The sequence below is a fragment of the Crocodylus siamensis genome, chromosome 7, assembly GCF_052110815.1.
Source record: "Crocodylus siamensis isolate JL-2025a chromosome 7, ASM5211081v1, whole genome shotgun sequence".
Lineage (NCBI taxonomy): Eukaryota > Metazoa > Chordata > Crocodylia > Crocodylidae > Crocodylus > Crocodylus siamensis.
The window spans coordinates 68,274,292-68,298,650 of NC_143401.1; the positions used below are offsets into that span (position 1 = coordinate 68,274,292).

Genomic DNA, 24,359 nt, shown 5'->3' on the forward strand with positions numbered 1-24,359 from the left:
TACAATCTAATAATTGATCGATATCGATATCTGACCTGATCTCTTTTTCCTTCCCTTTTAAGTTTTCTATTGTGCCCTTGAGATATTTTGTTTTATTTTTAGTAGTGATAATTGCAAAACTTCCATTTCATAGTTGGTATGGTCGGAAGCGACCTGAGCAGAATCAAACGACCCCAGCAAGGTGTTTGTCTAGCCTCCTTTTAAAGACCCTCAGGGTAGGAGTCAGCACCACTTCTCTTGGAAGTTGGTTCCAGATCCTAGCTGCCCTGACAGAGAAGTAGCGCCTTCTGATATGTAGCTTAAATCTACCCTCGGCCAGCTTCTGACCGTTATTCCTGGTCGCTCTTGGTAGGCTTGGGGGAACAGAGACTCCCCTAGTGCCTGCTGGTCCCCTCTGACTAGTTTGTAACAGGCCACTAGATTCCCCCTCAGCCTTTTCTTGTGGAAGCTGAATAGGTTCAGGTCCTGTAGCCTCTCCTCATAGGGTCTGCCCTGCTGCCCCCTAATCGTGCGAGTGACCCTCCTCTGGACCCGCTCCATGTTGTCCACATCCCTCCTGAAGTGCAGCACCCAGAACTCGACGCAGTACTCCAGCTGCGTCCTGACCAGTGTCACATAGAGGCGGAGTATCACCTTGGATCTGCTTAAGATGCATCTGTGGATGCATGACAAGGTGCTGTTGGCCTTCCTGACTGCATCCCCACACTGCTGGCCCATGTTCACCTTGGCATCAGTGATGACTCCAAGATCTTTTTCTGCTCTGCACTGATGAGAAGGGAGTTCCCCAGCCTGTAGGTATGCTGCTGGTTCTTCCTCCCCACATGCATCACCTTGTACTTGACAGTGTTGAATCCTATCCTAGTCTCATCTGCCCACACCTGTAACCTGTCTAGGTCCAATTGCAGCCTATTCGTCCTTTCTAGCATGCCCACATCCCCCCACATCTTAGTGTCATCAGCAAATTTGAACAGGGTGCTTTTTACCCCGTGGTCCAAGTCACTGATGAAGATGCTGAACAATGCCTGCCAGAGGACCGAGCCCTGAGGGACCCCACTGCCCACATCCCTCCAGGTCCAAAATACCCATCCACTACCACTCTCTGGGTGCGGCCCTCCAGCCAGTTGGCGACCCGTTTGACTGTAAGTGTCAACACCACTGTCCCCCAGTTTCTTAATGAGAACGGGGTGAGAGACTGTGTCAAAGGCCTTCCGAAAGTCCAGGAAGACTATGTCCACTGCTACCCCTGCATCTAAGGATTTGGTGATCTGGTCATAGAAGACCACCAGGTTGGTCTGACAGGACCTGCCTCTAATGAACCCGTGTTGGTTGCCCCCTGCTGGCCCCTCGTGGACATGCACCAGAATAATTCTCTCAAAGCTTCCCCAGGATTGAGGTAAGACTAACTGGCCTGTAGTTTCCCAGGTCTTTCTTCCTCCCCTTTTTGAAGATGGGAACCACATTGGCCCTCTTTCAGTCCTCTGGCACCACACCAGAGCACCGTGAGTACTTGTAAAGCCATGCCAGGGGTCCTGCAATGACCTCAGCTAATTCCCTCAGTACTCTGGGGTGGAGATCATCCAGATCAGCTGATTTGAATACATCCAGTCCCTCCAGAAGTTCCTTAACTAGATCCTCCCTGACCCTTGGCCTAGGTGCACCTCTCCTAGGGTATAAGGGGGGCCCAGTGCGGGGTCTGGTCTGGTCCCTGCTCAGGAAAATGGAGGCAAAGAAGTCGTTAAATAGGCTAGCTTTGTCGTCTGGTGTGACAACCAAATTTCCTAGCGTGTCCTGCAGGGGCCCCACGTTACCCAGAACCTTCTTTTTGCCCCCTATGTATTTAAAAAAGGACTTCCTGTTGTCCTTGATCCGGGAAACTAGTCCCAGTTCTATCTCCACCTTGGCCTTCCTGACTGCCCCCCTGCATGCCCAAGCAACCGCAGTATAGTCCTTCCTGGTGATGGCCCCTCCCTGCCATTGGGTGCACGCCTCCCTTTTAGTTAGGAGACATTCCCGGATGCTTTTGGTGAGCCATTTGGGGCTTTTGTGCCCTCCTGCCCCCTTTTATCTGTGTTGGGATTACCTCCCTTTGGGCTTGGAGGATCGTCTCCTTAAGGAGCGACCACTCTTCTTGGACACCTGGCTCCCCTCCCCTCCGGGACCTCAGTGCTTCCCCGACTATTCTCCTTGGCTCATTGAAGTCTGCCCTCCTGAAATCTAGGGCTGCTGCCTTGCTGCAGGCCTTTGCCACCTTGCGCTGGATGGTGAATTCTAGCAGGCAATGATCACTGTTGCCCAGGTGGTCAAGCACCTGCAGCCCCCTCACCAGGTCGTCGCCGATAGCCAGGACCAGGTGCAACAAGGCATCTCCCCTGGTGGGGCTGTGTACCTCCTGGGTTAGATGGAGGTCGTGCATTCTGGCTAGGAACCTACGTGAGCAGTCAGACCTGACTGGAAAGTTCAGGTCACCCATGATAACCACGTCTTTTGACCTGACTACCTCCGTGAGCTGACTCAAGAATTCCTGGTCTGACTCAAGAATTCCTGGTCATTTGCTTCAGGAAGGGTGGGATTTCACCTGGTATATTACAAACTGCACAGAGACATTGCTTTGAATAGTTAATGATTTTATCAGGACTGTTCAGGTTATCAGTAAATGCATCTGTCTTGAGTAGAAGGCTAACAACATTTCTACAGCTCTAAAAACTGCAGCTTCTGCCCTTATTGTAGTTCCTATAGGTAAGCAAGTGTCCTAAAAATTGCCACACTTTTCTGTCTGAAAGCAACAATACTTAGTGCAATCTGGCTACAGTCACATTGGATGTGAGTCTACTTATAGGAAAAAACCGTTTTCTTGCCCTTTGGGAACACAGTTTCTTTGTATACATTACTTTAGTTTGTGAACTTCTAAAGTTGGGCAGACTTCTAATTAATGTGCTTCAAATCCCACTGCAGTTTGGAGCACTTCAGCCCCATACAGATGTGTATAGTCCCTGCATCTGAAACGCTTCAAAATGCTCATGAAGGCATGGAGCCAGAGGTCTGGAGAACAGGAATCCCTGCAAGTGTTTTGGCCTCCAGTCTCCAGAGGTTCCCAAGAAGAGCTAAGCACACAGAAGAGCTCTCATTGTCTGCCCTTCCCTCCCCGCCCACCAGACCCCATGAGGGATGCTGTTTTGGGAACAGAGTATTGCGAGATACTGAAGGGCACATGGTTGTTCTGGCCCCAGCCTGGCCACGCAGCAGCAGTTGTAGTGGCAGCAGCACTGGCCCTAGGACTAGACCCACCACAACTGCTGCCATTGCTGCATATCTGGCCAGAGGCCAGAATGACCATGTGCTCAGTGGCCAGGATAGGAGTAAGAGCTGAAACAGAGGGTAAGGGGGTGAGCAAGTGCAGGATTGGGGGCTCAGAGTCAATTGGAAGGCAGGGCATGTGCTGCAGGGGGCAATGGCTCCAGCCACAATCTGGGCTCAGGGTTGGAGTTGAAGCCACAGCAGCCACCTACCCTCCTGCTTGTACTCGAATCCAAGAGAGGGGGGCTTCCCTGCCCATGTTGAATGGGAGGAGGAGCATCCACTGAAACCACCTGGGGTGATGTTTGTTCCTATTATGGCTTCTTCCTATATGAGTTGTGATTTTTCTTTTTTTGTACTAATTCAATTCCAGTTTCCATCCTGCTCTCACCGGACAGGATTCCCAGCCACAGGGGTTCAACATGTCCAGCATGAAATCCCCAAGCCCTGGAGTTTGCAGCAGCCACAGGGCCCATAGGCTTCACAAACTTCCAAGCCTGAGAAATCATGGTTGCCATGATCCTCCAGCCCTGGGGGTGTGTGAAGCTCTCTTGCTTACTCTTAAGCTTACTTCTTGCTGGTGCAGGGGGAGCCCAGAATCAGGCTCTCCTTGGACCTATGATAAGGTACAATGGGATCTAATATGTGATACTGCAATTGCGCCTCCTTTGGCATGGCAGAAGGTGCAATTGTGTTGATTGTACATTTGATTCTATTGTGCAGTGCATGTGTACAGGGGGCCTAAAATATTAACTTAAATAACTACAAGTACACTATAATATACATAGTTATAGTGTGTCCCTCTGGATAATAAAAACATGACTGTTGCCAGTGAGGGAATTGAAGGCTAGGGAATCAGGAGCTGAAATAGTGGGCTATGTGAGAATTGGAAGGAAGAGAAGCAGCAGCAAGATTGCCCAACTTTCCTCTGCAGATGTATAAGCTCAAAAGGTTTGGGAAATGCTGTTTTAAAGAAAGGTTCATCCTTTTTGGTTAATGCAATCATTAAATCATGTAAATATACAATTAAACATAGTGTTTACCCTACATTTGGTGCATCTCTTCAGCTGCTGTCATCAGAAGTCTCTGGGATCTCGGTCCGTCTCCCTCTTCCAGCTGCTGCTGCCTGCCCCTGCCCCTGGGGGTGCTTCTGAAGGAACCTGCAGGCTTCTACAGCACAGCAGGGGTTAACTGCCATGTGGTGGCCCCCACGCAATGCAGCGTGGAGGCTACCACAGTGTGGCAGGTGGCCTGTGGAGTGGGCAGCCCATGTGGTTATATCCACTGAGAAATTTGGAGAGCCCAGCTTTAGATCAAGGCTTTCCACTGGCGATTTATATGGCTGATTTAATTCAATTTACCCTGAATTTTCAACTTTCAAGTTTTACACATTGGCCCCTTTTTTTCCTGCTGATACTTAAGTGCTTTTCCATTCAGTGATCTGACCTTTCGCAGTGTCAGATTTTCCTTGGCTGTGAACTGTTTAGCCATGAATCATCTTGTATTGTGGTATACTTTGGCCTTACTGTAAAGTAATTCTAGCCTGTCTCTGACTTCAATAGTTGCATATTTGCCTGCCTGAATATTTAATTTCTTAAAACGTATTTTACCTGCCCTACATGGTTACTCCTTTTATACTGTCTCTCTTTATTATAAGAGATACGAGCATACCAAAATTGACATTTGTTTATATTTGAAAATACTAATATAAAAACCTTGATACATGTACTGAGTCAGTTCCTCTCCTCTCTCAGTGATTTCACTAAGACATAATTGCACTTTCCTTTGCGTACTATTATAAAACTGTACTGTTTCTTAAATAAGTTTCCCTAACTGTAAATAAGATACACCTGTAATTAGTATCTGATTTTGAAGATGGGATTCAGCATACACATGCCTTTTTAGATACCAGTTCAATCAGTACTTTTTAAAAAATATGTATACTTCCTTCTTTTTTAGTACATTCAATCAGCTGGGTGTATTTTGTGTAGTTTTTTTCAAGCTTCTTCTGACGTGTTGTTTTTCAGACTCAAATAGCTTGTAAGTTAAGAATGAAAAGCATGTTATTTACAGTTAATTGTACTATCTAAATTTTATAAAATAAGTACTTTGAACAAATACTGTGATAATAACTAGCTGTGCTTTGCTAGCTGCATCTTGTTTTAATTATTGCTGTTGTTGTTCAGATAACACTGAAGTGGCATATCTAAAGACTCTGACAAAGGATGATATTATACAGTTCTATAAGGTAAGTTATATATTTAGAATTTTTTTTCACTGAAAGAATACATTTTCATAGGGTTATCTGAGTCACAAGTTAATAGGTTTATGTCCACTTTATTAAAATAACATAACTGATCCAGATACCTCAGTACTTGGTTTCTTCAAATATACCTGCTGAGTTTAATGGGAACTTGCACTCTGTAAGTGAGTACAAGAGGAATGTATTCCTACCAATTTCCTCCTCTTTTTCTACCCGTTCTTACCAACGGCTATTCCTCTCCCTTGACCCGTAATAGCCTTTGTTGTCACATTTGTTACTTTATTCTTTCCATTTTTTTTCGGATTGATTGAAAAGATGGTTTTGCTTATTTTTTCCTGGATGCATACGGTGCAAAAGACTTCTCAGACTTTTGCTTCTTGCCCACAGGTGTTGATATTTTCATAGTTTCATAGTGCTTAGGGTCAGAAGGGACCTAAACAGATTATCAGGTCCAACCTCCTGCCCTGGGCAGGAATTCAATTATACCTCTTATATGTATGTAAAGAAGAGATTTGCAGGAATTTTACTCATGTGCTGCATGCAACTCGCATGAAGATGAAAATATTTGTGTAGATGTCCAGTATGAGAAATTACAAAAACATTTACCTTGCAAGAGGTAAGCTGGGCTTCCTTCTTTTGCCTTCTAGCATATTTTAGGTTTGATGATGAACATTTTAATTATTGTGTAATATAATGTATCCCTTAAAGAGCAAATCATGATTCAAAGAGTACTTTCAAAAGCATCGGATATCAATAATGTGTTTCTGTGTCTGATTCTCTTATAATTAAAACATTAATAGGGATTTTTTTGTCCCTATTATTTTTCCATTACCTTGAATCATAAGAAACACTCCAAATTCATGCTAAAGTACATCTTCAGCATTCTTTAACTTCTGCTGTTCTCATTAAGGAAGAGCAGTTTTGCTGTTTTTCCTCAAAAATGGTTAAAATTTTCTTACAGTAAAATCTTGAAGGAGTTCTCAGCAGACCATCCAAAATCCTAGGGAGCTAGCTGCAGCAATGCCCACTCTCAAGGTCTTATTCTGTAGAATTAAGGGATATGGTCAACTTCCCAACAAACCCTTCTAAGCTCATATTCCCTTATAGTTGGCCATTTACCAGAAGTCCCAAAGGGACAATAAAGAAAAGTAAAGTACTTTCCTTGAAATTTAGAAGCCAGGTTTCAGCTGAATTTCCTAGGTATATCTAATTTTCTAGTGGTCCCTTGTCACAAAATAAAAATCTCTGTTCTCTACGATTGACTTCTATGGATATAAGCTGAAGCTTTCAGAGCCGTTTAACTCTTTGGTTCTGCTGAGGTGTCATTTATGCCTCCTGCTCACTAGGAGGCATCTGATTTACTTCATACTCTTGACTGATCAGCCATCAGATGATAGTGACTTTTGGTCACTGTTGACCAAGGATTGATTCATACAAGAACGGTTTATGAAAAAGAAAAAAAAACGCTTGCGCATCCAGTAAAAATAGAAAAATAAAACTTTATATAATAAACATGCAAAGATTAAATATTGGAGACCTTCATGAAAGTAGAAAATTCTAAAATCACTTAATTCAGAGATGTATATTGCAGCACATTTAACATTTCCACGCTTTTATCCCACTCAGCAGCAGAAATATTACCTGTTCATGCTGAAAATGCATTTCTTTCAAAAAAATTAAAAAGTTGGATTTCTTCTTTTATGGTAATACAATAGGTGGTTGGGTAGTTATTTCATTGTTCTGGCAAAGACTGAGCTTTTTTTACTTTTTAAAATGTTTATGAGAACTTTTTAAATTGTTTTATGAGAACTAGATAAATTAAGAGCCACATATTGGGAGTTTTCCACCATAATTTGACTGATCAGTGTTAATCCTTTGTCAGTGATAAATATTTGAGTGTTACCATCAGCTAGTTAAGTTGTTTTCCTCTAATCAGTGTGCCCTTATTGCCAAGAAGGCTAAGGGCGTACTAGGCTGCGTTGGTAGATGTCTTGCCAGTAGGTCAAGGTAAGTGATTATTTCCCTCTATTCTGTACTGGTGAGGCCACATTTAGAGTACTGTGTTCAGTTTTAGGCCCGGGAGGCTTGTTGGTACAGAAAGGATGTGGACAGATTGGAGAGAGTCCAACAGAGGGCAGTGAAAATGGTGAGGGGGTTGGGGTACATGACTTCTGAGGAAAGACTGAGGGAACTGGGTTTATTTAGTCTAAAGAGAACACCAAGAGGGGACTTAACAGCAGCCTTCAACTACCTGAAGTGGGATTCAAAGGAGGATGGAGCTAGAGTGTTCTCAGCGATGGCAGATAAATGAACAAGGAACAATGGTCTCAAGTTGCAGCAGGGGAAGTTTAGGTTAGATACTAAGAAGAATTTTCTCACTAGGATGGTGGTAAAACCCTGGAACAGGTTACCCAGGGAGGTGGTGGAAGCTCCATCCTTGGAGGTTTTCAAAACCTGGTTAGACAAAACTTTGTTTCAGATGAACTAGTTGGGGATGGTCCTGAGTTGAGCAGGGGGTTGGATTAGATGGCCTCTTGAGGTCCTTCCCACCCCAACTTGCTATTATTCTAATCATGCATAGGACACATGCCCATTACATAAATTATTTCAATACATAGAAGCAGTTTGTTTATAAAATGACCCTATTTTAGGCTATCTGATCAATATAAAGAAAAATACTCTAACTGTATTAGGAAGAAGGATTAAAACATTTACAGTAGTAACTACTAATCAACTTTTGCTATGCTCCTTGAAATCAGAAAATTTATAATAGCTGTTTTTCATATGCATTTCATTATAAATGTACATTGTTTTCTAGTTTGTACTGATTGGAATTTTTCCACTTTAAGCTAGATTTCAATGGATTTGCATCAAAATAACATATAACTACACATTTCTATCTATAGTATTATATAGTCTGAGTGTAGCAGTTCAGTAGTCAGAATGGAATTCAGTCAAGCTAGCTTATGCCAATATGACTGACTCCCTCTCTTTATCCATCTGGATCAGTTAGTATAGTTTTTAATGGGAAAGGAGCTGTAAATGATTTGTACTTCAAAATATTTTAATCATTATGATCTTATTGGCTACTTCATTATCATTTTATTTATTTTTCTATTGTGGGTCGTACCATGTATTCCTGTTACCCTTTCTCACTAATGTAAATTTTCAGTCAATATTTACTTTTCATTTGTAGTATGTTCTGCAAAAGCCTGTATTGTTCAGCCAGACATTTGCTTGGTTAAAATTATCATAAGGGTCTGTCATCTCATCTGTGACCAATTCCAGTCTCTGATTCCAGATTATATTCTTTTTCTACCATGCAGATTTAAAGTAAATTTTTCTCTTAATTGACTGCCATCTGCAGTGAGATTTAAAAAATAACTGTAGCAGAATTTGATTATGCAGATTGTACCAGGCAAAGACAGCAGCTACTATGGTTAAGGCTGCATGAAGCACCTGTTTTCAGTTACTTACACTTTTATAAAACATTTTAATTATTTGTGCTGAAATATTCCAAATTTCATTTGGTAAAGTATGGATATTTTTTGAGTGCAATCAAAACCTGCTTAGCTCTACTTCAGTAAGATACATGACTAAAGTTCTTGTATTTAATATTCTGTAAGATTTATATGGTTATCAAGTAGCTCTTTAGTCTTGTGTTCTTAATGTAAACAAGAGAAAATATTGTTCAGGTATTTGCTGCGAAAGAATGTTTAAACATTGGTAGCCTTTTGCAAACGTTGCCATCTATCCATGGCATGCTGTCTAAAATTATTTAGCAACTTCACACAGGCATAATAAATATTGACCCAGGAAAATATGGTATAGTAGTCTACAGCAGTATGAGAAAACAGCAAAAATGAAGAAGAGTTTTGGGTGAATGTGTCAAACTTTTCCTTTATAACTTCTGTCTTTTGTTTACCATTTTCATTAGTCAAGGAAATTCTTACTTCACTTTCTATTTTAGCTCATATTTTACATTGTTGTTTAAAAATCTATTGCTGTTTGAATGGCATGGTGAAAATTTAATGTGCTTTTTTAATCATCTTGTATCATATGAAAATATGGGGAGACTACTTAAAAATTAAAAAGAGAAAATAAATTAGTAAAAAATTCCGTAGCACTTGTTGTGACAAGTGGTGTCCTGTACAGGGGGTGCTCAATCCCTGGCCTGCAGTCCAGATCTGGCCCATTGTCCCATGCCATCCAGCTAGTGGAGGTCTCGACAGGTCCAGAAATTTGGCAGCAGGAGAGTAGTGGCTTCACTAGCCTGCTGCCAAATTTCTGGGTCAGGCACCCAATCCTAGCATGCTGTGATGGGTGGTGGCACAGAGGCCCCAGGGCCCAATCCTGGCACGTGGCGGCTGGGAGGGGGTGATGCAAAGGCCCAGGGCCCAATCCTGGTGTCAGAGGTCAGGAGGAGGGCAGTTCTGGGCCTCCCAGCCCCAATCCCACTGTGCACTGGGTGGGAGGGGTTGGTGGCAGGGCCAGTGGCTCAAACTAGCCTGTGGACTGGCCTCACAGCATTCATTCATGGCCAAATGATTCAGCGCCAGTGCTGTACAAGGTATGTGTTCTCTTGAAAACTTACAATATTGATCAGAATTGATTTTTTTTCCCTTCTAATCATTCTATCTGTATAGCAGTATGTAGTACATGATTCTCAAGTGATCATCTGGGCTTAGGGATGGGACATCAAAATATTTGAATATTTGGGACAAATTTTTTGGGACAAACAAAGCCAGCCAAGTTTGACAATTTTCTCAGGGTTGAGGGACTTCCTTAAGGCTGCTAGAGGACTATGGTAACAGCATTGTGTAGTTTAGAAACACAGTAGGCCTTTATACACATACCTTTGTCTGCTCCAACATGCTAGAAATCCAGCACATCAGAGCAGACTCAATTAATTGAGTCTCAATTAATTGACTCAATTAATTGAGTCTGCTCTGCATACGAGCTGATGCAGACTGCGCTGCATTGCATGCAGTTGTATAAGCAGAGAAAAGAGCATCAACACAGAAAATGGAGGCAGTGCATTTTTTAACTAAAACACATTGATGTTGTTTTAGTTCAGACTAAACTACCTTCAAACACCTTCAATGTGTTTTAGTTCAAAAGTGTGCTGTTGCCATTTTCTCAGCACTGACGTGCATTTCACTGTTTATATAGATGCATGCACCACAGCACCAGGCACTGTAAAAGTGCCTGGCATTGCAGCACAGGCATGTGTACAAATGCCCAGTAGGACCAAAGGTGTAGGGCAAATCCTGACCCACAAAGAAATCAATTATAGATTTCACTTCGATTTTATAGATTTTTCCTCTTAATTGTTTAGTGTTCCTAAATTTCCTGTGATTAAATTTCTTATTTAATGAAACTCAGCTCTATAATGATTTAACTAGACTGGAGATCTAGTTAAATTTAAGGGATGTACCTAAATATACCACACTGACCATAACGGTATTTACCAAAAGGATGCACATTAGATCATAGTTATCCTCTGTAGTATGTATAAAATATAGCAGATAGCTATCACTTATACGCTGTTATAAAATAACTGGTCTTCTTGTTTGCTATAGGAACTGCTGGCAGTACATGCACCTAGGAGACACAAGGTATCAGTACATGTCCTTGCAAGGGAAATGGATTCCTGTAAGTATTATATTGAAAATATATATATACACACACACACTTTTTTATTTTTATTTATACAAGACAGCATGAAACAGTTTGAAACACAGCACTTTGAAACCAAATTATGGGGAGAAGATACATACATGTCTTGTGAAGAAAGAGTTTTCATGGAGGTTTTTGCTGTGCTTTTAATTCAAAAATTAGTTTGGAGAGACGTTACGTAGTTGTAGGTGTCTAGCCATTATCTGTATATGAGTTTAGTTTCTTGTAACCTGTGTAAGGGTGAGACTTGCAATCAGACATGAGGTGTTACCTTTGCTTCATCAAACCTAGCTGCACATGTGTTTACACATGTCAGTTTTATATACTAGATTTTTCTAGAAGACAAAAGGAAATAGTATTTACTAGCACTCACAAAATTTTTACTTAATTTCTTGAGAATTTATGGTGAAGAGTCATTTAATAATATACTCAGTTGGTGCTACTTCTGCTTATGTATAAATAATAAGAATATTCAGAATGACTCCTCTCAAGCCCATGTTCCAAAACTGATACTTGGATTAGCTTGCATTTCTAAAGGAAGTGATTAAATACACAAGTAAAAGCAGCTGTTGAATATAGGTATTTGAAAATTTACAAAATTTATGTATTTGTCTTGCTTCTGAGAACTGGTTTATTTGACAAGATAAATAAGAAATGCTGGTTTTTCCAATTTTGGTAATTTTGTTTAATAGGTCCTGTGGTTGGGGAATTTCCATGCCAAAATGATGTTAATCTGGCACCAGCACCGCCTTTGCCACAGGTAAAAATGTAGATACTTAAATAACTTAACTTAAAGCTAACACAAAGAAATGGGAATAGACAAAGAGAACAAACTTCTGGATACCTTGACTGACATCATCTCTACAAATGAGGCTCAAGACTACTGTAATTTCATTGCTCTTTTACAAACATGTCTATTTCCATAATTGTGGATTTCATTTTGAGTTGTCATCTCTTCCTAGATGCTTTATAATCAGCTTTCCAGTTGCTTTTGTCCCCATTATTCCATGACAGCAAGAGTTAATAATAGAAGATGTAACTATGCTGACTGTCTGCACTATGAAGTAATAGTACAACTAAGAATATATCACAGTTTCATGGTAGAATTCATTTAGTACTGTGTAAAGACTGCATATGCATAGGGTTTGGCTAAATGTGATACCTTTTATTAGATCAACTAAATAGTTGGAAAAATTGTTCTTTGCAAACTTCCAGGCACAAACATCCTTCTTCAGGCATAGGGAGAGTCTGCTATTGTGGTGGACATACTCTCTTTACCTTGTCTTTGGAGGTTTGAAATATTAATGCATTCTCCCAAATCACATGGCATCCAATAATGTAACTTTGGAGGAAGAGTTTTGATTGCCAACCATCACCATTCATTAAAACTTTGTGTAAGTAAGGATATCAAAAGAGCAGTCTCCACTGCTCATCACATTTGACATTTTGCCTAAACAGACGTGGCAACATTACCTGTATATGAGTTTAGTTCCTTGCAACATAAGGGTAGGTCTGTAACTCAAATATCCACATTTAAAAATGAAAATACTACAGTGGCATACATGTATATACATCAATACATACTTGCTTTTCATCATAATAGAAATATAAAAATTATTCTACCAGAGGTTTAACTTTAGTGAACATCATTGATTTATCTTTGTTTTTCATTTTAAATCCCTCATGTTCAAAGTGAAGTTGACTTCTTATTTTAACTAAGATTAATCTACAATGTAACCAAACCAGAATGTTATACCAGTTGCTATTTGATCTACCCTTACATTCCTGGAAATATGAGTAATTTATTTTTATCATTTAATATAATGCAAACAAAATATTTTTTAATTTAGTCCATAAGAAATGGACAGAATGTAGTTATTTATTAGGGATGTGTGAAGCAGACCCTTTTCAATTTGGATTCTGCCCAAATCAGAGAAAGTGATTCGATTAATTTATTTTGATCACTGTCCCCAATTCAATTCATCCAAATCTGAAGGATTTGGACATAGACGCAACTTAAAAAAATTTTTCTACATACCTTGAGGTAGCAGGTGCAGCTCATGATTGCTGTGATGCTGGGGTGCATGGAGCATCCCACTGAGGTGCAGGGGGGCCCTCCACATGACCAGCGGCAAAACCGAAAGTGCTTCTGGTCCATTTCCAGGTCTGTTGCTGAGCACGCTGGGGAGCCCCCTGTGCTTCTGTGGGACACTCCATGTGCCCCAGCATCGCAGCAATCATGAGCCCTTGCTACCTAGAGGTATGTAGAAAAAACATTGAAAGCTGTCTTTGTCCAAATCTCTCCAAATCGTTTAAGAAGGTTCCAATTTGATTTGGAGAGATTTAAAGCATCCTCTGATTCGATTCAGAGATTCTCCACCAAATCTCCGCCAAATCAAATCAGGGACTGAAGCTTCTCACAGCCCTATTATTTATGCAATAACACACAAAAAGCAACAGTTTTTTTGGTAAACATAATAGACTTTGGCCATGTACAGGCATTAAATTTCTGCTGGGAAAATTGCAACTCTCTTGGTAAAAACCAATAATGGTGGTTCTGGGAGAAAATAACCCATCTCTGACCTAGTAGAGGTCACTTCCAGGAGAGCCTCCGGGTGGAGTGAATGCCTATACCAGGGGTTAGCAGTGTTTTTCGGCAGTGCCAAAAACACCCACAACCTCAACTTGTAATGTGTTGGCGTGCCAGATGTGGATGGTGGGGGAGCTACAAGGGGCCCGATCTTTGTTGTGGCAGTGCAACCCCCATACCTTCCCCAAGGTGTGCGTGCCAAGCAAACTGCCTTCGCATGCCATGCTGTGGCTGCCATGTCAGGGGGTTGCCTGTCTCTGGCCTATTCTTTTCCCCACCACTTGATTTCTCCCAGGACCAGGAGGAGTTGAGCTGCTGGGAAATGGTGCCTATGGCTTTGCAAGGCGGGGGTGGTCTCAGGAAGCTGGGAGGAGCAGCTGGCTCCTCTCAGTTCTTCCGCAGTTCTTCCTCAGACAAAGGTCAGCTGCTCCTACACCTCCCATAGACCAGAAGGGAAAGGAAGGAAAGCCACCTGCTGTGCTCTGCCCACTTCTTGCAAGAGTTCCTGGTGTGAGGAGTGACGGGGCAGGGGGCTTTGCCACACTGTTCAGTATGTTTAGCTCGTGTGCACTGGCAGCCATGTGGAGGAGCAGTTGCTGCTTCCCCTGCACAGTGCGTCAGCCCCACAGGTAGGACTGGGTGCATGGCTTTTCAAGTGCTACACAGGAGGAAGCTCCCCCCATGTGGCATCTTCAAGCCTGTGTCTGTAGCGCTGCAGGGGTCCCTGGTCTGCGAGGTAGTGGGAGGGGGCATTCCCCTAGGACCGGAAAGTGTGGAGCAGCATGCTCCCCACCTTCTCCAGGCCAGTCTGGGGGAAGTGTATGGAATGATTTGTAGCAGGGAAAATTTCCCCCACAAAAAATGAAGGCCTTTGTTTTGTGATCCAAAATATGAAGCTGAAACGCTATCCTGGGATTGAATTTATAAATGAAAATAAGGAAAATAGTTTAATTTTATATTCATCCAGCAACATGTCAAATGATTAATATTGCATTTACTATATAATAAAATATAGTTGCAGATTGTCTAAGGTAAATCAGAAAGCTCAACAATTGTTTTTTAATGTCTTGTGTGTAAAGACAGTAAAACTGTTACTAGGAACTGATGAATCTAAATCTAAAGTGAGTTGTTTCTCTCTCTTTTTTTTGTTAATGATACTGAGCAGACATGTCTTTTCCTATACACTTCTTTGCAGCCCAGTGTGATTGAAAATATGACAGAATTTAAACGCAGTCTCCCACTCTTCCCGCTGGTGAAACCACATATCAATTTCATGGCTGCAAAACTGTGAAGATTCCCAATGGATGAAGAAATGCAAATGAATCAGTACCCACATGTGTTCAGGGGGTTTTATGATCAACAAAAATATTAAATACGATTAGGATAAATTATCTGTCTTGAGAGTCTCTAATTAATTCTTGGTTTATTCAACATTAATTGCGTGCTTATGGTTATGAAGAAATAGAAAATCAGTTGTGATTGTGCGTCATTTATATTACAGAAAAAGTGTTGAAAACCAAAATCAGCTTAAAAATAAAGACTCTTGTAAATGCATTATATTTTTTAAAATAGTATATCTCTTAATTTTCATTAACTGAGCATTAACAAGCCTCCAGAGGAAACTGATTTGGCTTAAAATGTCCACCTTGTCCAAAATACCATATAAAATAGCTCTGTAACAAATTTTATCAGGGAAAGAAAGCCTTGTTTGGATTTAGGAGAAAACCTTTTCATAAAAAGAGGGCTTAGACATATTTTGAAGAGTAGTGTTGAATGATACCTTTTTAAATGATCCACAATACAAGCAACTTTTGTTTTCTTTTTAAATTTTATGTAGTTCTGTGGAAAAGAGAAACTTTGACAATAAAATAATAAATGAGGGAATTGTCTGTAACAGAAGAAGAGTAAATAAAGATACTGGCATGGTTTTAATCTTTGTACACATACTTGGGGACTTTTTATATTTAAAACTAGTAAAATGCTGGAAACATTTGAGTACCCTATCTTTTTTTTGTTACCAAGAGAATTGTGCTGGTGTCTTGACAGGGTTAATATTCCATTCAGTTTCTCAGGGTTATTCTGAGTTATTTCCATTGTTTATATAATTTTTAAAATGTAATTGTTCATAATCTACATGAGGCCTCCATCAGGGCCCCTGGCTCATCTCATTGGGCCTCAGCCCAACAAAGCAAGGTAGAGTGCACATCATTTTCAGCATGAGTGTGAGTGCCTTTTGATATTATTGTCTTTGCTTTTTGATATAAGCATAGCCAAAGTTAAGTGTGGGACCCTTCAGTACATCAGTGAAGATTTGCAGAATAAGGCTTTGTGGTGTAAATGCTCAGTCTTGGCCCTTTTTTCCTTTCTGCCCTTCTGATGTTGAAAACAAAACTAACACAACACAATAATTAGTTCAGGTTCACACAGTAATTCTTGAATTACCGAACCTGGTGATTTCAGTAAGGGGTTTGACTGAGTAAGGCTTGGCAAGATTAGGCCCTAGAATAGAAGAATTTAAAAAACAAAAAAAGCACTGTATATTGTCTTAAAATATTTTGGTAATGACTAAACATCTTGTTGGTTAAATGTATATAATTCTCTATATTTGTTTAGGCAAGACAGGATGTGCTTAAGCCCTGAAAAGTTTGTCCTGACCAGGTAAACTCATGAGTAACAGTGGTATCACTTGAGTCTTTGCCTATAATTAACAGACTCTGAATCGGAGTCCCTGACCTTTCAAATATATTAAACACGCACATAATTTTCCTTGCGAGTAGCACCATTAGCTTCTGTGAGGGGAAGGGGGTTCCTTACACAAATAAGTTGAAACATTGCCTTCAAAGATGATATCCCTGTGAGTAAAATTCAGTGTGCTTAAAGATTTACAGGATTGTGGCCCTAAATTTATATGTATCCAGGACATGCAGATTTGATTTAATAAGTGAGGCTAGTTTGAAATGTTGTTTGAAAGAGTTACAATGCAGACTGTTTATAAAGAAAAATATTGAAATCATATTGCTGCTTTGTGATGCAACTTATTGTTAATAGAGGTTACTAACAGTTTTGTACTATAAAGAAAAAATATAAACACACTATGGAAAGAAAGCGGTAGTGCACTCTTTACCCTTTATCGCACTATTCAATAATATTTTGTGTATTGTAGTTTTCTTTGTCCATAATGTATTTTCTTTGTTCCTTTTAGAATAACATTTGTATTATAGATATTAAAAATATTAACAGAACAATATAAAAATTATATTTTGGAACTTGATATTTAAACATGCTACTCTGAAAAAATAAAATATATCCTGTGTTTAAAAAAATAATGGAAATGCAATGAATTATAACTTTTCACGAATTATATAAAAATGGAATAGTATATTTAATACAATACTACAAATTATGTAGTCCAGAAAAAAACATTGAATATTTCTAAAATTTGGAATGGAGGTGGGAACCCATGTATTTTGTCAGCAACTTCTAATTGCTTTTAAAGTGTTCTCCAGCATTTTACAGTTTCTGAGTTTGATACAGCGGTACAATTTGATAACTCAGGCATATTAATGGATTCATTTGACTGGATCCAGAGCTGCAGTGTCTACAAGCAATAACAGACTACCTAGAATACACTGTAATTCTCAATTTTAGTGCTTGTTAACTAAGTTTATGTAACAAACCATAAATTATTATTAGAATATTGTAATTGCTGCAAGTGCTATTTTGAGCAGTTGATGTGGAATTGGGTGCATGTAACACAGCCAGTATGACAGAGTGCTAGAGTTATCCTGTTTACAATAAACAGTCTGAATTTAACCTTTGGAGTTTTTAATTCATTTTATTTTGATTTGCTACATACTGGGCGTGTCTATACAGATATTAATGTGCAGTAGTTACTGCACTTTTAGTTAAGTACTTGCTTAATGAAGTACTAACTAAATGCACAGTAACTACAGTTACTGCGCAGTAGCACCAGTGCATTGTTTTTTCATGACAATTACTATGCAGTAGCCGAATAACACAGCACAATAGCTTATTAGCACCATTTTTGACTGGCACATTACTACACAGTGTTGTTAGGCTACTGCGCAGTAAGCATCTTGTGTAGATGCACCCACTAGTAATGTTACATCTATCAGCTTGTGTGATTATTTTAAAGCATTCATCCTCAAGTGCGGCTGACCCGACTTCATAGACTAGCTAGAATGGATGGTGTTGCTTTATAGTACTTCCATTCATTTCTTCTGGGAAAGTTCCAGAGGGCAGTGTCACATGTATGTTACATTATTATCTGATCCAATGGCCACCCAACATAAGTCATGGAGTGCATAAGTAGGTTAGATTGGTTATGTTTCTTTTTCAGTGTGTGTGTCTGTGAATGTGTGTGAAGATTTTCTAATATACATAGTGTGTGTGTGTGTGTGTGTGTGTGATATGTTTGCAAATGTCTTTCTGTAAAGAAGTAATTATAAAGGTGTTTTTGTTTCTATGTTTTTCTTTTAAGGATCAAAACTTAAACTTGCAAGCTCACTGCATCACTGCAGCTTAACCATTAAAACTAACCATTGCAGCTTTAACAATGTTATACTTTGGTAGATTATTTACTTTGGTTGGGGGCGGGGAGGTGTGCTGCATAGAATTGTATGAAAGACTCAAATGCTCTCCATGAGGGATTAGGGATTAGTTTGACTATGGATTGATGGGTAGTTACTGCTGGAATGATAAGTGGTATGAAGCATAAAGCTTTAATTCAGCCTTCTCTGCTGCTGCTAGTGTGGAGCTTCTTGGGAAGTAGTGTCATGTAGGTGGCTAGGAAAAAAGGTGTACAAATTTGTTACTAGCACTGTAGAGAGCAGTCAGAAGGATGTGATAGTTTAGATTGTGGCTACAGGGCTGTTGTTCATTTTGAGTAGCAGTTGCCAGAATGTTTGGGCTTTTGAGAAATGAACTCTGAACCTTGGATTCTGGACGTGTGGTTTTCATCTAGCTTTGTGTCCTCTTCATTGGCCAGTACCAGAGGCCACTGTTGAAGTGTAAGGTTCTTGCAATGGTAGTTGTAGGATAATCTGTCTGTCACAATAGGTCTCATCCTGATTTCTTAATAGAGCAGTGGCTCTCAACCTTTTTAGATTCAAGGCACTCTTCAAAAAATGCCAGCTTTTAGTTTTCATTTAGTTTGTTTGTTTATTTGGGGTTGGTTTTTTTGGCGCGGGGGGGGCGGAGTGGACTACAGAAAACTAGTAGAGTAGTTCTTTTGCAACAAAGAACTCAAAAAGATGACAGCAATTCCGAATGTTTTTAACACTATGAATTCCCATTTGAAATCTCTGAGTTCATCTTCTGAACCACGTTTGCACACCTAACAGTGCTGATGTTGCATGGCACCCCATGGCTCCCTTGAAATGCTCTTTCCATACCTTGGGTGAAAATCACTGAGTTAGAGATTTGAGGCATAAAGTTTGTGATTCTTTCCAGAAAAATTATAACCAATTATGAGAACCCTTGAATATTCTATAAGTACCTGGGTCTTTTCAGAATGTTGCTAAGTGTTTGGCCTTAACCATTTCCTATGGTAAGACTTTAATCGCACATTGAGTAAGAAAGGTATTTCTTTATATTGAGTTTTGAACTTCCTACCCTTTTAATTTAATATCTCCTAGTATCTTGAATTATGAGACAAAAACAGAGGTTTCCAAACTACCTACCTTTTCTATACCTATTTTATAGTTCTTCCTTTTCATCTGTCTGTCTCTTCTCCCTTCCCTCCCATATTGAGAGGGTTTTCTATGTCCTTTTTTACATTATATTGATCTCAGGTCCATTTCTTATATTGATAGTTAAATAAAAATTAATTTGAATAATAAAGATTCAAAGGATGTTTTATTATATTCTATTGCAGTATGACAGAATACATGGTGCCTCTATGCACGTAAGATGCATTTTCACTAATGACCCAACAGAATGGATTCAAACTTAAGCTATTTCCAATATTGTTTTTACCCCCATTTAAGGGGAGACCTAGCATGTTTTAGCAAACTTCCAGCTGAGTCGATCTGAACTGCTCCACAGTACATAGTTTGAAGTAGATAGATGACAGCATACACTCTGGTGCAGAAAGTAAGATTTTGAATTAAAGTTTTTAAAAGTTTGTGTAGGAAATCCAAGATCCTGCACGAGAAAATTAATGTCATTTTTAAATGACATATTGCTCTGTTTTCTACAATGGATATTGGTGAATACTGATATCCAATTTAACTGCATTCAGACATTTAATGGGATTAATATTTCAAATACTTATGCTGGGTTTTTTTAATCTGTTCAGTAATTTGAAGTTGCCCAAGACATGTTTTCTTATTGTAAGCCAAGAACAAGGTCCACAGAAAGAGCTAGACACCACAAAGCTGAGCATTGTAACTCTAAGTGCTTTGTCCTTGTAATGAAATGCACAGTCCTGAATTAATGGAATGCAGTTTTGTACAATGCATGGGGATGATTGGGAATTTAAGAGTGAACTTTACACTAACTAGCCCCCTGGCCTGACCTATCCAGCAAGAAATGTTGAGGATAGGGTGTACCTTAAATTCTGTCCTTTTCCAGGCCTAGGTACATATGTTACAGAAAGCCATTTTCCTCCACCTCAGAATCAGTTAGCAAAGCCCTTTCTTACAAGGAAGTAGAGAATCTGTAGTATTTTATCCAGTAACTGTTTAATGTAAAACTATGTAAACAGGGCTTGGAACAGAAATTGAAACACAGGTTTTTCCCTGTTCTAGGTGAGTGTCCTGATTCCAGGTTTAATAGAGTCATGTTTGTGCTTGCTTGTGTGCATGTTCTCTGGTCCTATTCATTTTTAATCTTTGTTAAGAAAAATGGAACAGTTGATGATCTCAAGAGGTTCCTTCCAGCCCCTAACATCTATGAATGGGAGATAAGTGCCCCATCCCAGAATTCCTCATAGCCTTGCTGCTAGAGCATTCCTGAGAGGTGGACAATGTGGGTTTGAATCCCCTCTGACCAACAGAGGAAATTGAAGCAGGTGTCCTAGGTTGTAGGTGAATGCTTGTACCACTGAGCTAAACTAGGTATGGGCAAGTGCAGTATCTCTGCTGCCGCTGTTGTTATAGAGTCTGATATGTTCAGAATACCTGCCAAGTGGAACTTCTCCGGTAACATGGATGATAGAGCACCTAGTTTGTGAAATGTAATAGGGCTCAAGCACGAGCCCAAGCATTGATCTAGAGCTTGGGTTTGTTCGTGCTCAGGCCCTATTAAGTAGGCCCTACTGACCTACTCAGTAATGTCAAGAAAGATGCAAAAAGCAAGATTTGTGAGGTCACGTAATATCTTTTATTGGACCATGCTGTATAGTTGGTTGGAAGTGGCTTCCTTCGACCTGAAGCCCAAAAGCTTGTCTTCTCTCTCTATTAGCTGTACAGCATGGTCCAACGAAAGACTTTACATTGTCTCTCAGACCTTGCTGCTTTCATATCCCTGGGCCATCAGGCCGCCACAACCACTGAGGTGTCACTGCATGCATAGAAATAGTGTGTTAGATTTATAGATCCATAGATGTAAGGTCAGAAGGAACCTAAGTAGATCTTCAAGTCTGACCCCCTGCCCTGGGCAGGAGAGAATACTGGGCTCAAATGACCACAGCTAGGTAATTATCAAGCCTCCTCTTAAAGACCCCCAGGGTAGGAGCCAGCACCACTTCCCTTGGAAGTTTTTTCCAGATCCTAGCCACCCTGACCGTGAAGTAGTGCCTTCTAATGTCCAGCCTGAACCTACTCTCAAACAACTTATGGCTGTTATTCCTTGTTACTCTGGGAGGTGCTTGGGTGAAGGCTGAACAGGTTCAGGTCCTGTAGCCTCTCCTCATAGGGTCTGCCTTGCTGTCCCCGGATCATGCGAGTGGCCCTCCTGTGGACCCTCTCGATGCTGGCCACATCTCTCCTAAAATGTGGTGCCCAGAACTGGATGCAGTACTCCAACTGTGGCCTGACCCGTGCCGCATAGAGGGGGAGGATCACCTCCTTGGCCCTGCTTGTGATGCATCTGTGGATGCATGACAAGGTGCGGTTAGCCTTCCTGATGGCATCCTCGCATTGGCGGCCCATGTTCATTTTGGAATCAATAATGACTCCAAGATCTCTTTCTGCCACTGTGCTTTCAAGAAGGGAGTTCCCCAGCCTATAGGTATGCTGCTGGTTGTTACTGCCCAAGTGCAGTACCCTGCATTTGTCCGTATTGAATCCCATCCTATTCTCATTCGCCCACCCCTGTAACCCGTCCAGGTCCAGCTGTATCCTGTCCCTCCCTTCTAGTGTTAGGAGTTTTGCAAATTTTAATACGGAAAACTTTAGCAATGACAGACTTACGGTGCACATAGAGTTAGGCAGCAGTTGAGTTGGGGGTTTTGAGGATTGAAATTTTGGAGGCCTGTGGGAGACATTTAGGTGACACTTGGGCCTAAATCTTTCAAAGGACCTAGTTCTAAGTATAGTGTGGGCACGTCTACATGTTCCTTAATGTGCAGTAGTTACTGCACATAAATTTACTTGTATAATCAAGTACTACATTTATGCACAGTAACTGGAGTTACTGCACAGTAGCACCAACTCATGCCTTTTTAGCAATGCTACTGTGCAGTAGCATATTAGCACTGTTTCTAAAGCAATTCATCTGACACAGAGTTGATAGAGCCAGTTTTAAAACACCAGAAGCCTATATACATTTCATAGCTGTACTATTCGGAAATGATTAACTTTATATTCCTCAAGCTTTCCCACTTGCCTTGGAAGTTACTGAAACTTAGCATGAGAAATCTCTATTCAAACCTTTTTTTTCTTTAAAGATAGAAAGGCTCACAAGGGATTAGCTTCTGCATCTTTGAAGTCAGAACAGGGTATTGAATGGTTCTGTATTTCTCTACATCTTCCTTTTCTGTTTAGAGAAACTATGTTTACAAACCCTTTTATATCCCAAGCTTCCAGCATCACAAATGAAATTTTGAGAAGCATTTACATGCAATTATGATCAAATCCTTTCTGGTTAATCGCTAAGGTATAATATTTGTTAAAGCTGAAACTACTAATCTGGAAAAGCCAATGACTGCCATAATTTCTCTATTTTGTTGAATATGCATTTCCTTTATGAATGGCAAAAACAATCCTAAAAAGACTGCAGTATGGAATGAGCTTTAAGATTATGTAAGTTTATGCCAGATATCTGAGTCTGGCATCTACCCAAGCTGTGTACCTACTTGTTCATTCTTGCCCATGTTCAGTAGCTGAGAGGACAGCTATTTGTCACTTGCTACTTCTTGCCAGTGCCTATCGCCAAGGTGAGATGACTGGAAACTGGCCCCCAAGGGGTGGGGAATGTATGTTTTAGGCTATGTTTTTATGATTAATGTTCAGCCAGTTCGATTATGGCAAGCTTTAATCATAAAGATCACTCTTAGAATGTTCATAACCAAGGAGATTCAGCCTGAGATCTCATTCTCCGAACCACAAGAAGATTTAAGTGATTAAGTAGGTGCTTTTCAGTAATCATCTGTAAACAGGTGTTATTCAACCAGAACGAGTCTGCTGATGTGTGTGTGTGTATATATATATATATATATCACATGACTCTAGTAATGAGTAACCTAATAAGACTGGATGTTAAACGTCCTTTAAGGGATATATACTGTAATAAGTTTAAGGGTGGCATATGTCTAACATGACGAATGCATATACAAAGACTGTTTGTATCTTGGAATGTCACTAGCTCAAATGTGTTATGAATTTAAAATATAGAAAATCATCAAATCATGTATGCAAAAATGTACAGTGGACTATGGTGTTTGCCCATATCCTGCACCCACTTAATAAAAATAGTTAAATATGGACTACCATAACAGTATTTATAAATCAAAATCAACTAACTGCATGCCATCTTGTTCGCCTTTTGTTTGACATTCTCTCTAGATGTCAGATCATATATAGTCTTAATATAGTTTATAAATTCCTGGAGGCATGGACTGTTTGTAAACTGTCAGTGTACAACTATGGCATCATATAAATAATAACCTTTACTAGATTTACATTTTTAATTAAAAAATGAAGACTGAACAGAAAAGCTACTCTTCAGTTAGGAGCATCCTAGTAGCTTTTGAGTTTTTGAAACTATCGGCATGATAGCTGATATGATCTCACTTCCTTTTTTAGGTTTTCAGTCTCTCCTGACCAAGCCAAAACAGTAAAGTGTCAAGATTAAAACTTTTAGTACATCTGCTGGTCTAATATGCAGTGCAGATGTATTTACTGCCTAGTATCTAAGTAACCATTAGTTTCCAGAATATGTATATTTTATGAATGGTTTTTAACCTAACCTTTTGAGAACATTTTAAAATAGCAGAGCTAGTAATATTTGAATAGTGCAATAGTTCTGCCATCGTATGGAAAACTTCAAATGACCAGGATTTAGACACAGAAAAGTCTATGTAGACAGACCCTAATGTCCACACAGTGTTTCCTTCCCATGGTTTGCTAC

General features: G+C 40.0%; 1 protein-coding gene across 6 annotated transcripts in view; it reads left to right on the forward strand.

Moving 5' to 3' along the window:
• Positions 1 to 17,639, forward strand: part of IDE (insulin degrading enzyme) — a 113,300-nt gene extending 95,661 nt beyond the window's left edge. For all 6 annotated transcript variants that reach the window (XM_090057102.1, XM_090057103.1, XM_090057101.1 and 3 more), the window contains exons 22-25: positions 5,481 to 5,542; positions 11,140 to 11,212; positions 11,929 to 11,996; positions 15,022 to 17,639. In XM_090057102.1, coding sequence (XP_089913228.1) covers positions 5,481 to 5,542; positions 11,140 to 11,212; positions 11,929 to 11,996; positions 15,022 to 15,117 — 299 coding nt within the window. In that variant the 3' untranslated portion in view covers positions 15,118 to 17,639. The remainder of the gene's footprint in view (positions 1 to 5,480; positions 5,543 to 11,139; positions 11,213 to 11,928; positions 11,997 to 15,021) is intronic.
• Positions 17,640 to 24,359: the final 6,720 nt, after the last annotated feature.